This window comes from Ambystoma mexicanum, chromosome 9 (assembly GCF_040938575.1).
Source record: "Ambystoma mexicanum isolate Mex_15411 chromosome 9, UKY_AmexF1_1, whole genome shotgun sequence".
Lineage (NCBI taxonomy): Eukaryota > Metazoa > Chordata > Amphibia > Caudata > Ambystomatidae > Ambystoma > Ambystoma mexicanum.
The window spans coordinates 792,959,028-792,972,827 of record NC_090931.1 but is presented as its reverse complement, the minus strand read 5'-3'; the positions used below and the strand labels follow the sequence as shown (position 1 = coordinate 792,972,827).

The 13,800-nt window shown below is 49.3% G+C and overlaps 1 protein-coding gene across 3 annotated transcripts in view; it reads right to left on the bottom strand.

Annotated features, from left to right (window-relative positions):
• VPS8 (VPS8 subunit of CORVET complex) overlaps positions 1-13,800 on the bottom strand; it is a 2,529,257-nt gene that overhangs the window by 1,318,463 nt on the left and 1,196,994 nt on the right. For all 3 annotated transcript variants that reach the window (XM_069615741.1, XM_069615740.1, XM_069615739.1), the window contains exon 25: positions 8,975-9,047. In XM_069615741.1, the coding sequence (XP_069471842.1) occupies positions 8,975-9,047 (73 nt within the window). The remainder of the gene's footprint in view (positions 1-8,974; positions 9,048-13,800) is intronic.

The following is a 13,800-nucleotide window of genomic DNA, read 5'->3' as shown; positions in this document are numbered from 1 at the left end:
ACACTACGCCTCAAACTTTCTACACCTGCATGCAATGATCTCGTAGAAGGTTTGCGTGCAGCCAGTAACACCTCAAGTACTTCTGAGAGGTCCCAGTGATCATACCTCATCCTCTCAAGAGCCACACATGCAGGTTGAGGGACTCCCAGGTTCGGGTGCAGCACCCTACCTTCTGACTGGCATAAGTGTTCCAGCCGCTGAGGCTGCCAGAGAGGTGGGCAGATGGGCAAGTCCAAGAGCACAGAGTACCACTCCTTGCCCAGTCCTGGGCGATCAAGATCATGGTGGCTAGAAACCTCCCGAGAACCCACAGGATGACAGGTATCAGTGGAAACACATAGTGGAGGTTTGAAAACCACTGCACCAGAAATGAGTCCCCTACTGCACCCTTTGCTGGGAATTCTCTCTAGCAGAACTGTCTGCACTTTGCGTTGGCCCTCGTGACAACCAGATCCACCCACAGGGTACCCCAAAGGGCGAAGAACTCTTCGAAGACTTCCTGGCACACTTCCAACTCGTGTGAGACCGTGCTTTGCCTGCTCAGAGCATCTGCCAGCCTATTCTCCGCTTCCACTAAATGGGACGCTGAAGAGATCCACATCTCCAGCATTCAGAACCATACCTTCAATGCCTCCCCTGCGCGAAGGCCATAAGGGATAACCTGATCACCTGCAACTCTAGTCTGTTGGTATGCCACCAGCATTCCACTGGCGAACAAAGTCCACTCACCTGCAGATACCCACAGTGAGCACCCCAACCCTTCAGGGACACGACCGTGGCCACCTGGACCTGACGCCATGGTGGCCAAAAGGGTTCCCCCACCGTCATGTTCTCTTTCCGTTTACCCACCAAGTAAGTTTGTCACCTTGAGAATGTCCTTAATGGCGTCGAAGTACATGGACCACTGCCCACTCGACAGTCATTGCAGGGATCGCATCCACAGTCTGCAGGGTCGGACTGGGACAAGAAATAGGCCTGGTCACCCAAAAAAAGTGGCCGACCCCTCGCCTCAAAAAAGTGGCCCACCCCTCGCCTCACAACCCTTGACCTCTGACCACCGGAAGTGATGTCATTTGACCCCATGTTAGGGAGAATTCTCTTCTAAGGCTAATTTCCCAAACCTAGCGAGTCCCCCAGCAGCTTTGCTGGATTTTTGGGGTTTATTTTTTTCTCCTGCTAAGAGTGAGACTCTTTTACTCCCACTCTTAGGCATGATTTGAGGTATGTCTCTGACTATTTGTGCGATTTTGGGCTATGGGGTCTTTTACTCCATAGGGTATCATCTGTTTTTTTGTGTATGTGTTACACAGCACCCTCAGTGCAGTAACACAGGGGTGTCATAGTGACCCCCAAACATAGACTCCATACCCTGGGACTGACTACTGTCTCCCAGGGCATGTAAAGTCACCATTGACTTTACTAGTCTTAAATTGTGAACAGAACCAGTACAAACCATCATATTGTGGAAGTACTGGAAGGGGTTAATTATATTGCCCCTGGGTCTGTTTTCAAGGGGGCACTGTCAAGTCCCCCCTTGCCGAGTTTCTGGCTGGTGGCAGTGGTTACCACGCGAAATATTCCACCGGAATATTCTCTATGGGATTTTCCCATCGATTTTAAACGCACCACTTTTTGGTGCAATGTTAAAGATACCGCTGGTTTATTTATTTAATATTAAATCAACGGTTGGGTCTTTTTGCCAGAACTCTTTTCTAAAATGTCGTTTGCGTCTGTCTCTGTAACTCTGACCAAGGTCGAGCCCTTTGTTCCACTTTTTGGCGGGCTTCTCCACAGAAGCCCTCCAAATGGTGCCACTCTGTCTGGGGCAGGGAATTGGCACCCTGGACTGCGTTGCCTTAGCAACTCAAGTCGCACTCTATTCTGATTGGCCCAGTGGTGAGCCGCCCGGCTCACCACTTAGCATGTTTGAGTGACAGCTAGGCTGTTGAATGGGGGGTTTTCTGCATAAAAGCAGGGCCTTTGGGACTGGCACTTCAGAAGTCGCCACAGGACCTAAGAATCCGAAGAGGGAAGAAGCTGAACCATCTGCAACAACGACACCAACGGTGGAGCCCTGCTGCAACAAACTCACCACTTTCCCAATGACAAGAGAAGATCTTCTGCTGGACGAGTCTTCTTCCTCTGAGCTGGTGGGACCAACCAGTTCGCCCCGTTCGCCTTCCAAAGACGTCTCTTGGATGACTCGCCCGTGCAAAGCACCCCGGAGGCCGGATAGCCAAGCTTCACCACTTTGACCACGAATAAAAGGAACGCACCTTTTATCGACGAGCTCCGCGGCTGGTTTCATCCCTGTGCAGTGCAACAACTCCACGTTTCCTCCTCAACGAGATCCTCTCTTCCCCTGGTCGAAACAACAAACTGCAACCACTGCCAGGAGCAACTGCCACCGTTGGAGCTTCCTCTCTCTTTAAGGTACTGTGTCCTGCCTGGCCTTCCTTTCTTCGTTTTGCCCAAGGTGACCTTAAATACTTGGCTTTCCAACTGGGTTGGCCCCAGACCTTCTAACTTTACCTTCTTGAATCGCCCCAACCTCTTCTGAACATTCTGCAAAGACTTTGTGCATTTTAAACCGTGTGATCCTGGGCACATTTCGTTTTGCTCCATTTAAAGTGGTCCTGGCCTATGAACTTTGGCTCTACAGTATAGACTGCCTTTATTCCCTTGCTGAGAACTCCTAAAAGTGTTGGGACCGGTTTTATTTCTATGTTCTGCCTTTTTCTCTCCCTTTAACTGAACTATTGGAGTGCCATCAGGTTACGCGCTCACATCTGTTTAACAAATTGTGGGGTTTTAACTCTAACTTGTCTGATAGTTACCAAGGGAGGTGTGTATACTTTACCTGACTGTGTTTTAACTTGCTTTTGATTTGGAGTGCTAGCATATTGCCTAAAGTGTGTTTTTAAATAAATAATTATATACTTTTTATACAAAGCTCTGGTCAGTGTTTGTTTGCTCTACTGTGTTTTTAGCCCTACTGTGTATACTCTACATACTGCCTTACTCTTCTTGAGAGAAGTCTGACTGCTCAGCCACATCTACCAGGTAAATCTGGGTGGTGCAGACTGCTACCAATTGGGTTTACTGCTTACTCCTGTAGTCTTAATCTTTTTTCAGTGTTCCCCAAGGGAACTGCACAGGATTCTGCCTAACACCCCACCCCAAAGTGACATCCCGGAAAGCGATAAAACACGACCTTTCACCCCTTGACAAAACAGGAGGTGGCATCAAATAGCATTGTTCCTAAGTACACTAAATTACTGTGAATCCAAGCAGACGTACAAGGCCAAATGATAATATATTCTGGGTTCTCAGAAAGATGCAACAGCTACTTTGGGTTTGGCAGGATTGGAACTATGCAATGAGTTATTGGGATGGAATTGATGTTTGTAAAAAACTTTTTTTTAAAGGTTTGTTTTTAAACCAATAAAAATATTTTTTTTTAAATTAAAAAAAATATGTTATTGAATAGCACTTACGCTTAAGCTCTTTTTCATAGAAGAAATATGCATACAATATCACCCAACCTGTGTTGGTACTCATTTATCGACCTAAAAAGGATGAAAGGCTTTTTGAAAGAAAAAAAAAAGTTGGGAAAAAAATATATATTTTTTCCATTTTTTCTCTTCCAAACCGGCCCAGGCATAGCCAGAAACCGTCCCCCACTCCCCAGGGACGATTTCGGACCAGCCACGGGCTGAAAGGCCGAGGGACCAATCCGACCCTGACAGTCTGGACTCTGCCATCAGAAAAATGCAGGAAGCCATAAGACCTAAGAGGCAGAAGGAGGAAGCTGCGGGTAGACTGTTGTGGCTCTGGAAAAGCTCAACTATTTGCCTGACGCTGGGGACTCCTTTGGAGGGGTGGGGGGGACGTCCCCACCCATGTGCCCAGGACTGCTCCGATGAATTGGGAGCTTCTGTGTTGGTGTGACGTGGGACTTCTGAAAGAAAAGGGAGAAGCCCAAACCGTGAAGCAGAGAGCAGGTTTCCTCGAGCTGTGCTGATATCTGCTCCTGAGACCTTCCCCCAGATCAACCAGTCATCCAGTTACAGGAATACGTGGACAGTGGATCTCCTGAGCTGCGCCTCCCTCCACCACTGGCATCAGCTTGTTGAAAACCCTGGACGCAGAGGTTAAGCCAAAGGGGAGTACCTTGAACTGATGGTGAGTGTCCCCGATGATGAATCTAAGGAACCGCCTGTGCTTCCAACAGGGGTGTTGCTAGGTCTGGAAAAGACCAGGGGCTACGCTAATGTTGGAACTGTCAGGACTGGGGGGGGCTAGAGAGCCTTTTGGTTGTAGGTCCTGAGATTCTATCCGGGGCTACAACCAAAAGACCAGGGGCTATAGCCCCCTTAGCCGCCCCGCCCTAGCAATGCCTCTGCCTTCCAATAGTTCATCAACATGGAAATAAGTGTCCTGAAGATCCAGCGACACCAACCAGTCCTAGAGTTGTAGAGTCTGGAAGATTTATTTGAATGTCACCATATTGAGCTTACCCTTCCTCAAGAACTTGCTCAAGGCCTGATGTCCACAATGGGACTGAGTGCTCCTCATTTTCTAGAAAGTAGCAGGAGTACCAGCCCGATCCTCTCTGATCAGGTGGCACCTCTTCCACAGCACCCTTCAATAACAGGGCCCTTGGTTCCTCCTGGAGATCATGTTCCGGTTGTTGTGGAAGAGGGCAGGGGTGGTCTGTCTGGTGTTTTTTTTAGGAGGGCTTGACAGTACCCCCATCTGATGAGCTGCAAGGCCCAGGCTTCAGAGGTTATCTCCCTCCACCTGTCCCAGTGCTCGAAGATTCTCCCTCCAACTGGAGAAACATGTATGGAGAAAAATGCAGCTTAGCATGGAAACCACCGCCTCTGCCGCTGCTACCGCAGTCTGCTGGCCCTTGGAGGCCCCTATGCCCTATCCGGGATGTGAGAAAAGCCATGTCCCTTGCCTTGCTTGCGGGAGCTGTACCTCCTTTCCAAACGGGACATACCGTCTGTGTTACGCTCACCTGGTCTCTGCTGAGGCGTTGGGGAACGGTCGCAGCCCTCCCAGGGATGAAACTTCTCCTCTGCGCCTAAATGGGAACTGCGGTGATGAGCAGCGCGGTTCCTGCGAGAATATAAAGTGGGATCGTGAGGATATGCAGGCTGTGGTTCTAATCCCTTCTCCCAACCTCTTCTCCCTTGATGTGGCTCCCCTGGCGTTGTGCAATTCTGGAAGGCTCACCTGCTGAATGATAATGATGAGCTCTCCATCCTGCTGCTTCTGGCAGGGGCACTTGCCGAAGGGGACCGAGTTCCTTCACTGGTCCAGTGCTGCAAAAGTGCAGGCCAGATGCGACTCATTCACTTCTCTAGCTGGTGTTTCCCTTGTTTCCATTTGCCTGCTTGTCTTTCGACTTTCCAAATGAATTGGTAAAGTTTGTTCTTAACTTGAAGTCCGTTCTGCATGTAATGTCTCTTTCTCTGCTCTCTCTTCCTTTGCAGGTGTTATAGCGGTTCTGGCGGTAGCTGCGGTGATCGAAATGGAGCCAGCGGTACGGAGGAGCCGAGCAGCGAAGGTCCGGCAGCTGGTAAGCAATCTTTATGGGTGTACGAGGCACAACCCTGGGTCTGGTGTTCTTAATTATTCTAACTTTGTCTTATCTTCTTTCTCATATCAGGTCTTCGGTTTCGGGAGCAGGAGTGCAGATGCTGCGGCGTTGGATTCAGAATCCGCCAAGAAGATGGGATGCTGCCAGGATGATGAGAACCAGAGTCCAGGTAAGGTTGCAGCCGTTGCAGGTTCCCGCGAGGTAAGTTAGCTGGGGTGAGGCGGCAGTTGCGTCACGTTGCACGGAGGTGCAAAGTAACGTGAAGCGCTTGTGTAAGGGATGGGTGGGTTTAAATAGTCTAGTTCTTGGCCACGCCCATTGGTTCTGGCCTGCCTGCCACACCCTGCCCTACCTAGATACAGCACGTGCTTTTCAGTCTCCACTTCCTGCCTCTCTTGGATTCTGCACGCGATTTCCGGTTTGTAAATTGACACGCCCGAACAGTGTACAAGAGAAGAATTCCAGTGAATATAAATAAAGCACTCCTGCATTTAATAAACGTTTCAGCTTTTATTCATTCGTGAGCCTGGACATTGTCCAGCTGGGGACCCTGTGTCTAAACGTCCCAAAGGGAAAAGCAGGAGATATGTTACCCCTTACCCCCATCACCAGATGGCGTGGTTTCTGTGTTGTTGGCCATGACAGTCTGTAACCTATAGCCCTAGAGGAGAAGCTGAATGATTGTTAGACGCAGTTACTTGGCAGCTTGGTGTCCTTGAATTTCTCCAAAGACTCGTCGTCCTTCGAGCCGAGCAGGTGCTCACCATCAAACACTATGTCCAGTAGTTTGGCTTGGAAATTAGGGGAGACCCTTGAACTGTGGTGGTAAGGCGACGTCTGCCGTACGATGGACGCTCCATGGCACGGCATATGCAATCTGCAGTGTCCAGGTGCTTGACATGCCATCGTCAATAATGTTCAAAAACCCATTGCTCACCTCTTCAGCCAGGAGGTGCTCTGCAGCTTCCGCTATAATCCTACACACTACGTGGGACCATTTAGCGAATGTGCAGGAGGCACTGACTTCCTTCAGAGCAATGCTCCCTGATGGAAAGATCTTCTTGGCTAGGGCATCTGTTAATTGGAAATTCGGCTTAGAGCTCACTGTGATGACTGGCAGACCACCAGACCTTATGGCGTAGGGTGAGATGACAGGAAGGGTAAATCTCCCCTAGCTGGTTTGTATTTGTTGATGAGATCGGCAACCACAGATGGCATGGAACATGGTCTCTGCCACAGTGCGCTAATGGGATCAGAAATCGCTGCATTAAATGGAAATGCCCTCTCAGTCTGTGGTCCTTTATTCAGGATTTCTGTCAGCTCATATGCCGTCAACGGCTTGGCTCGGGCGAACAGACCTAAGGCTTCAACCACCTTTTCAACAGTCTTTGTTTACTGAGCATTAGGGTGGCCATAGGGGGCAGCCTGTTGCAAATAGAGGTCGGGGGACGTGTCAAGTCTGCTTGCCTCGTGCACACTTTCAGCCAGAGCCAGTAAACCAGATGGGTCTGTGAAAAAAAAAAAAAAAAAATCGGCTCCCCCGGATCCCTTGCTTATTTGACTTTAAGCCAAAAGGGACCTGATCCCCCCCCTCGTCATCAGAAATCGACCTCATTGAGTCAAAGAACGCCGACTGAGACTCAAGTACACAGGAAATCATGACCATCGGCACCAGCGTCAATGTCAACGGGATTGTTCCAGCAAGGGCTCAGATCGCTGGTGCCTCAAGGGCCATCAGTGCCAGAATCGGTTTCGCAATTTTCATGGTCAAGCGTGAGGGCATAGGGCCCTGTTATGGCCACCTTGGCGCAGGAGCCTCCAGGTGCAGCTGGTACCTTACTTGGGTGAGGCAACGAGACAGGAGTCTTGCCTTCCCCAGCATTTTGAAAAGCTGGAGGATTTGCTCCTTGAATGCCTCCCACACTTACCTTGCGGGACCCGCAGTCGGGCAGGGCTTAGACCCCTCCACCAACGGATTCGAGTCGTGTCTGCACTGATGGCGTCTCTTCTTTTTGTGGGACGATGTGGACAACAAATTCCATGAACTGCTTCGGGACTGGGAATGTTTCTTCACCTTCTTACTGTGCCTGTACTCCTCCTCAGACGTAGGGCCTTCCTTGTCATGGCCCGACAACCTGGCGGTTGAACTTGCCGGGGTCTTCGACGGAGGCCGCTGGAGTGCTAAATTCGCCGACTGTTCATTCCCAAATAAACTTCAGGTTAATTTGGTGACAGAAACCGCAATGCTTGCATCGTGTTCCTTCACCAGACACCACATGTGGATACCGCAGTCCTGACAACATTTGAACCCCAAACCTTTAGGGCCTAAAATCTCGACAAATTATCAACAAACATTTTCTCACTGATGCAAATGTTCGGAAAAGCAGCATGCTGATTGTGCAGAAAAAAGGAACGGAGGTAAAGCGGTGCAGTGACATAGTATATATATGTCCGACATGACATCCGTAGTAGAGTCCTACAGCAGCTGTTGCTGGAAGGATATCTATCGGATGAGGAATCTGCGGGAGAATGCAATCCATTGAAGAATTCATTTGCATATCAGTCTAGTCCCAAACACACATGCAGTCCAGCACCAAAATGGTGGCAATTCTCCTCTGAACCACCAGCAACCCCAGACAAGTGATTCAGACTTGTCCGGCCTCATCAGCAAGGTGAAGCTGAACTTCTTTAATGTACAATGAGCAAGGGGTTCATCTATGGATTACTCGTAGTAAATCACGGTACTATGCCAAGTAGTACAACATTTCCAGAAGTGTAGCCCCTCTCCTACCCTCCTGATTGGGAAACCGCTGATGTAACTGGTTATTTGGCTGTGTTCGTTCTCATTAGAGTGACTCCCACATTTTTGCATATTTTGAAAAGAAATTGGCTGTTTCACCTTAAATAACCAAGGGAAAATCCAGGACGTGTACCCTGTACCCTCAGTTGCCCATTGAACAGGCTATACAGCCGTGTTCATTCTCAGTATATGGGTCCCACATTTTTGTGTATAATGTTACTATTACTTCTATCCATCAGCACAGCAAGTTATTTCATATGTTGGCAGGCTTCCTCTCTCTTTAAGCTCGCCTTTTGGTACGCTGGTTTGTCGACTTTGCATGGTTGCTTTAAGTGGGGCAACAGTTGCTAGCTAAAGTTCATGAACCCAGCAGTTTTAACATCTGGCTTTTTGATCTGAACTTTCAGCACATTTGATTGCCAGAACAGATAATCTGGTCTCTAGTTGTAAACTGAGATGGACTGTTGAAAGGCCCTTATGTTTCCTGTTAGACATGCTTTATTTAGTCTAGTTGTGGAGATCTGTGCTGTAATCATGCAACAATCAAAACTTGCTTCACTGACCTGGTTTTTAACCTGGGCGACAAGATCTTCAGGGATATCACCTAGAGGATAAGCACGGCCAGCCAGACAACAACTTTGAAAAACAGCAAAACAAGAAAGTAAAAATATTATTTTCTTGCACATAAGAGAAGGTGAAAAACAACAAAGACCCTCTTATTTGCTTTACTGCTTACCTTCATGCAAATTATTTTCTAGTAAATATTCACAACCAGAAAAATGGCAGATTGTATATACGGTGCAGTTTCATATTATAATACCATAAAACAAACAAATTCCTTGCTTGGGTAAAGTAGTAATAGCGGGTTTTATCACAGCCAGAGGAACAAACAAATCAAAGATAAAAAGGTCACTTCTTATATTTTACGCAACAGGAAGAAACAAATTACTTACCTCCGAGTAATGTTCTTTTTGATGAATGGTTCCTACAACGTATTCCTCATCTTTGATATCCATATCCCCTTCGCAGCTGTTCTTCAGAAACCTTTCCGCCGCCAGGGGACACAGCACAGTCATCCATGTTATCTCCGTCCGACACCTTTACACACCTTGAACTGGATAGGACGTCGGGCCAGTATAAATCGAGGCACCGCGCCCGTCAACCTAAGTTCCAAATTTTTTCAGTAGCACTCCGACACAGCACAGGTACCAGCATAACCAACAAAAAGCTGGTCATCCTTCCGGGTCTCCCTTGACCAAAAAGACGTAGAAGCTGAGGGCCCACACCGGATCCAGATGATGGAACCGTTCCTTTGCCATGGATGGAGGAGATGGAGCAAAAAAAAGACAGGAAGATGGATTTTTTGAGAGAGATGGCAATCGGAGATCACCTTCGAGAGGAATGATGGCCTCACTCTGAACGTCACCTTCTCTCTGGAGAAAACAAAAAAGGGATGTTTAACTGACAAATCCTGGAGCTTGCTCACCCATCCAGTGGTAGTGCTGGTGACCAAGACGGAGAAATTACTTACCGTAACGTTCTTTCTATGGATTCTTCTTCTGCAGATTCCTCATCTGATAGATATCCTCATCCAGCTCTGCTGCTCGGAAAAAACTTTGACAGTGGGCGTAGTGTACCTCGACTAGTCTGTCTATTGTCATGAAAGACAGAAATCCAGGTGTCAACCCACTAAAAAAAAGAGATGCGCCCAACTGCCAAACTTTCTGTGCGGGGAGAGATGGGCAGGGAGATGAGAAATCTGTGGAGAAAGGCAATCCATTGAAGGAGGAATTACTTACCGTAATGTTCTTTCTGTGGATTTTTCTCCCGCAGATTCCACATCTAATTGACTCCCTAAACAGCGAGGCAAAGGAGGCGGGCAGAAAGTTATAATAAATTTTGAAGCACCGCTCTGCCAATACGCGCATCAGACCCACGGGCAGACTGTAGTGACTAGCTAATGTGTGTAGTGAGGACCATGTTGCCTAATCGGGACCACTCTTTGTAAGGCAGTCAATGCACAGACCCCTCTAGTCGAGTGCGCCCTGATGCTAGAAGACAGTTCCCTGCCTGCAGATTGTTAGCACTCCACAATGCACAAAATCATCCACCGGAATAGTGTTTGCTTTGTTACTGCCAGACCTTTACAGGCTAGAGAATAGGCCACGATTTACTGAATTCAGACGTCCTTGCAAAGTAGAAACTCTGGGCCCTTTTGGGATCCAGCCGGTGGAAACACTCCTCTCCTTTATAAGGGTGAGGAGGTGGTTAAAGACTGGTAAGGTCTATGGTCTGTGACAAATGAAACTCGGATACCACCTTAGGCAGAAATTCCGGCCTTCATTTAAGTGAGACCATTGTCGTAAGAACTGCAAAAATGGCGATTTGCAGCAAAGGGCCTGCAATTCACTGACCCAATGTTATTGCAACTAAGAAAGCTGTCTTCAAAGGGAGCAGCCGCAAAGAAGAGGTATGCATGGGCTCGAAAGGAGTGCCATTTCAAAAGTCGGAACCATATTAAGGTCCGAATCGGGGGCAACAAAGGGAGTTGGCAGAAACTTATTTACAAGGCCCTTCAGGAATTGGGCCATGACCGTAAAATATTAACCAAATATTCTTTGACTGTGGTGACTTGAAGGCCTGCTGAGGACAGTGACGGAAGGAATCCCATCACTGTAGTGGTGGGGCAAGAGATGGGGTCAATCTCGCCTCCCCTGCACCACGCCTCAAATCTTCTCCACCTGCATGCGTCCAGAGATTTTGTAGATGGTCCGCATGCAGCCAGCAAAACCTCAAGTACCTCCTCGGACAGGTCCCAGTCATCCTATCTCATCCTCTCAAGAGCCTTGCATGTAGGTTGAGGCACTCTGGGTTCGGGTGAAGCACCTGACCGTCCGACTTGGTTAGGCGATCCGGGCGAGAAAACCAGAGAAGTGGGCAGATGGTCAGATACAGTAAGTCTGAGTATCCCGTCCTCTTCGCCCAGTCCAGGGAGATCAAGATCATGGTGGTTCTAAACCTCTTGAGCCTCCCGAGAACCCACAGAATGACAGGAATCAGAGGGAAGGCATAGTGGAGAGGGAAGGTCCAATCCACCAGAAACATGCTCCCTAGCGTGCCGTTCGATGGGAATCCCCTCGATCAAAACTGTCTGCACTTCCTGTTGGACTCAGTGGCAAACAGGTCCACTGATGGGGTACCCCAGCGAGAGAAGATCTCCTCTAGGACTTCCTTGCACACTTCCAACTTGTGTGAGACCGTGCTCTGCCTGCTCAGAGCATCTGCCAAACCGTTTTCTGTCCCCGCCCGATGAACTGCAGAGACAGAGATCCGGTTCTCCAATAGCCAAATCCACAGCTGCATCGCCTCTGTGTAGAGGGGGAGGGAGCGCACGCCACCTTGCTTGTTCAGGTAGTGCATGGCCACTGTATTGTCCGTCAGAATCAGGACATGCTTCCCCTTCAGAGACGGAGCAACTCCAGCTTGTTGATGTGTCACATCGCTTCCATTGCTGAACAAAGGCCGTTCACCTGCAAGTCCTTGCAGCGAGCGCCTCAGCCCTTCAGAGACGCATCCGTGACCACTCAGGCCAGAAGGGTTCCCCCGCCATGAGACTGCTGCTGTCGGACCACCAACAAAGGTGGTCGACCACTGACCTGGATTCCCTGAGGCAGTCCAAGAGGGTTCTGAGGTACTGGGACCACTGGCCTCGTTTGGACCATTGAAGAGATCTCATGCGCAGCCTGGCCTCTGGCACTAGAAAAATACAGGAGGCTATGAGGCATAAAAGGCCCAGGAAGGAAGCTGCTGGTAAGGCGGCATGGTTCCGGAACTGGTTCACCATCTGAGCAAGGCTGTTGACTCTCTCCTTGAGGGGAAAGGGCTTCCCCATCAGATCGTCTAGGACTGCTCCGATGAACTGGAGTCTCTGGACTAGCGTCACATGGGACTTTAAGTTCAGGGAGTAGCACAGCCTGTGGAGTAGCCAGCAGGTATCCTCTAGCTGAGACAAAACCTGCTCTGCCAAATTCCCCCGGATCAGCCAGTCGTCCAGGTACAGGAATACATGGACTCGGGCCATGGGCTTGGTGAAGACCCTTAGAGTGGAGGTCAATGCAAAGGGGAGCACCTTGAAATGATAGTGCTTGTCCCTTCTGAGGAACCTCAGGACCTTCCGGTGCTTTCAATGTATCGGCACATGGAAATAAGCATCCTGCAGATCTATTGACACCAGCCAGTCCTACAATTCGGGAGCATGGAGAATTTCTCTCAATGTCACCATCTTGAACTTGTCTTTTCTCAGGAACTTGTTCAAGGCCCTGAGGTCCAAAATGGGACGGAGACCTCTTCCCCTCTTGGGCACTAGGAAATACCGGAAATAACAGACCAACCCTCTCTGCTCGGAAGGTACCTCTTCCATGGCAGTCTTCAACAACAGGGCTTTCAGTTCTTCATGGAGATCCTGTCCTGATTGGCTTGGAGGTGTTGGGGGGCTGTCTGGAGGTTTCCTCAAGAAGGGCAGACAAACCCACTGCACAAGATCCAGGGCCCAGGCGTCAGAGGTAATCTCCTGCCACTGGGGCCAGTGCTCTGACAGCCGTCCACCAACCATCAAGGGAAAATCAAAGTAGCTAAGAGTGCAGAGCCGTCCCGGCCGCTGCTGCTTGCTGGCCTCTGGAAGCACCCCTGCCTCTTCCGGAGCACGAGAAACGCTTCTGTCCTTGCCTGGCCTGCGGGAGCTGCACCTTCCTGGCATAAAGGACAACGCCTGTAGCGCCTGCCCCTAGAGGTGAAGCTGAAGGCAGGTTTGACCGGCTGAGTATCTAGACCCAGTGACTTTGCAGCGATCTTTGACTCCTTACATTTTTCCAGGGAGTCATTGGCCTTCTGGCCGAAAAGGAATTCACCCTTAAGGGCATGTCCAGCAGTCTGTTTTGGACATTAGGCGAAAAGCCTGATGACCTTAAGCAGGCCTGCCTCCTCAATGCTATAGCTGATGACATTGAAAGGCCCACACAGTCGACCACGTCCAGGCCCATTTTTCAGCGACTGCCTCGCCACCTCTTTCCCATCCTCCACGAGATGTACGAAGCGGACGCGCATTGCCCCCTCAGGGATATGCTGTGTCGCATGTTCCACTGCCTTCCAGTGGCCGAAATAGTATTTAGCAAAATCATGGACTATGTTAGTAGCTTTCAGAGAAACGCTGCCCGAGGTACAAACGTTCTTGACCATGGCGTCAATTCTTTTACCTTCTCTGTCAGGAGGCAGATTCGAGGTTGCAGATGCTGGTCTGGTGGAAACTTTGGCAGCCTGCACAACAAGACCTTCTTGGGTAAGGGTGAGAAGATAAAAATGGCAGGTCTCCTCTTGCTGGTCTCTACTTTCT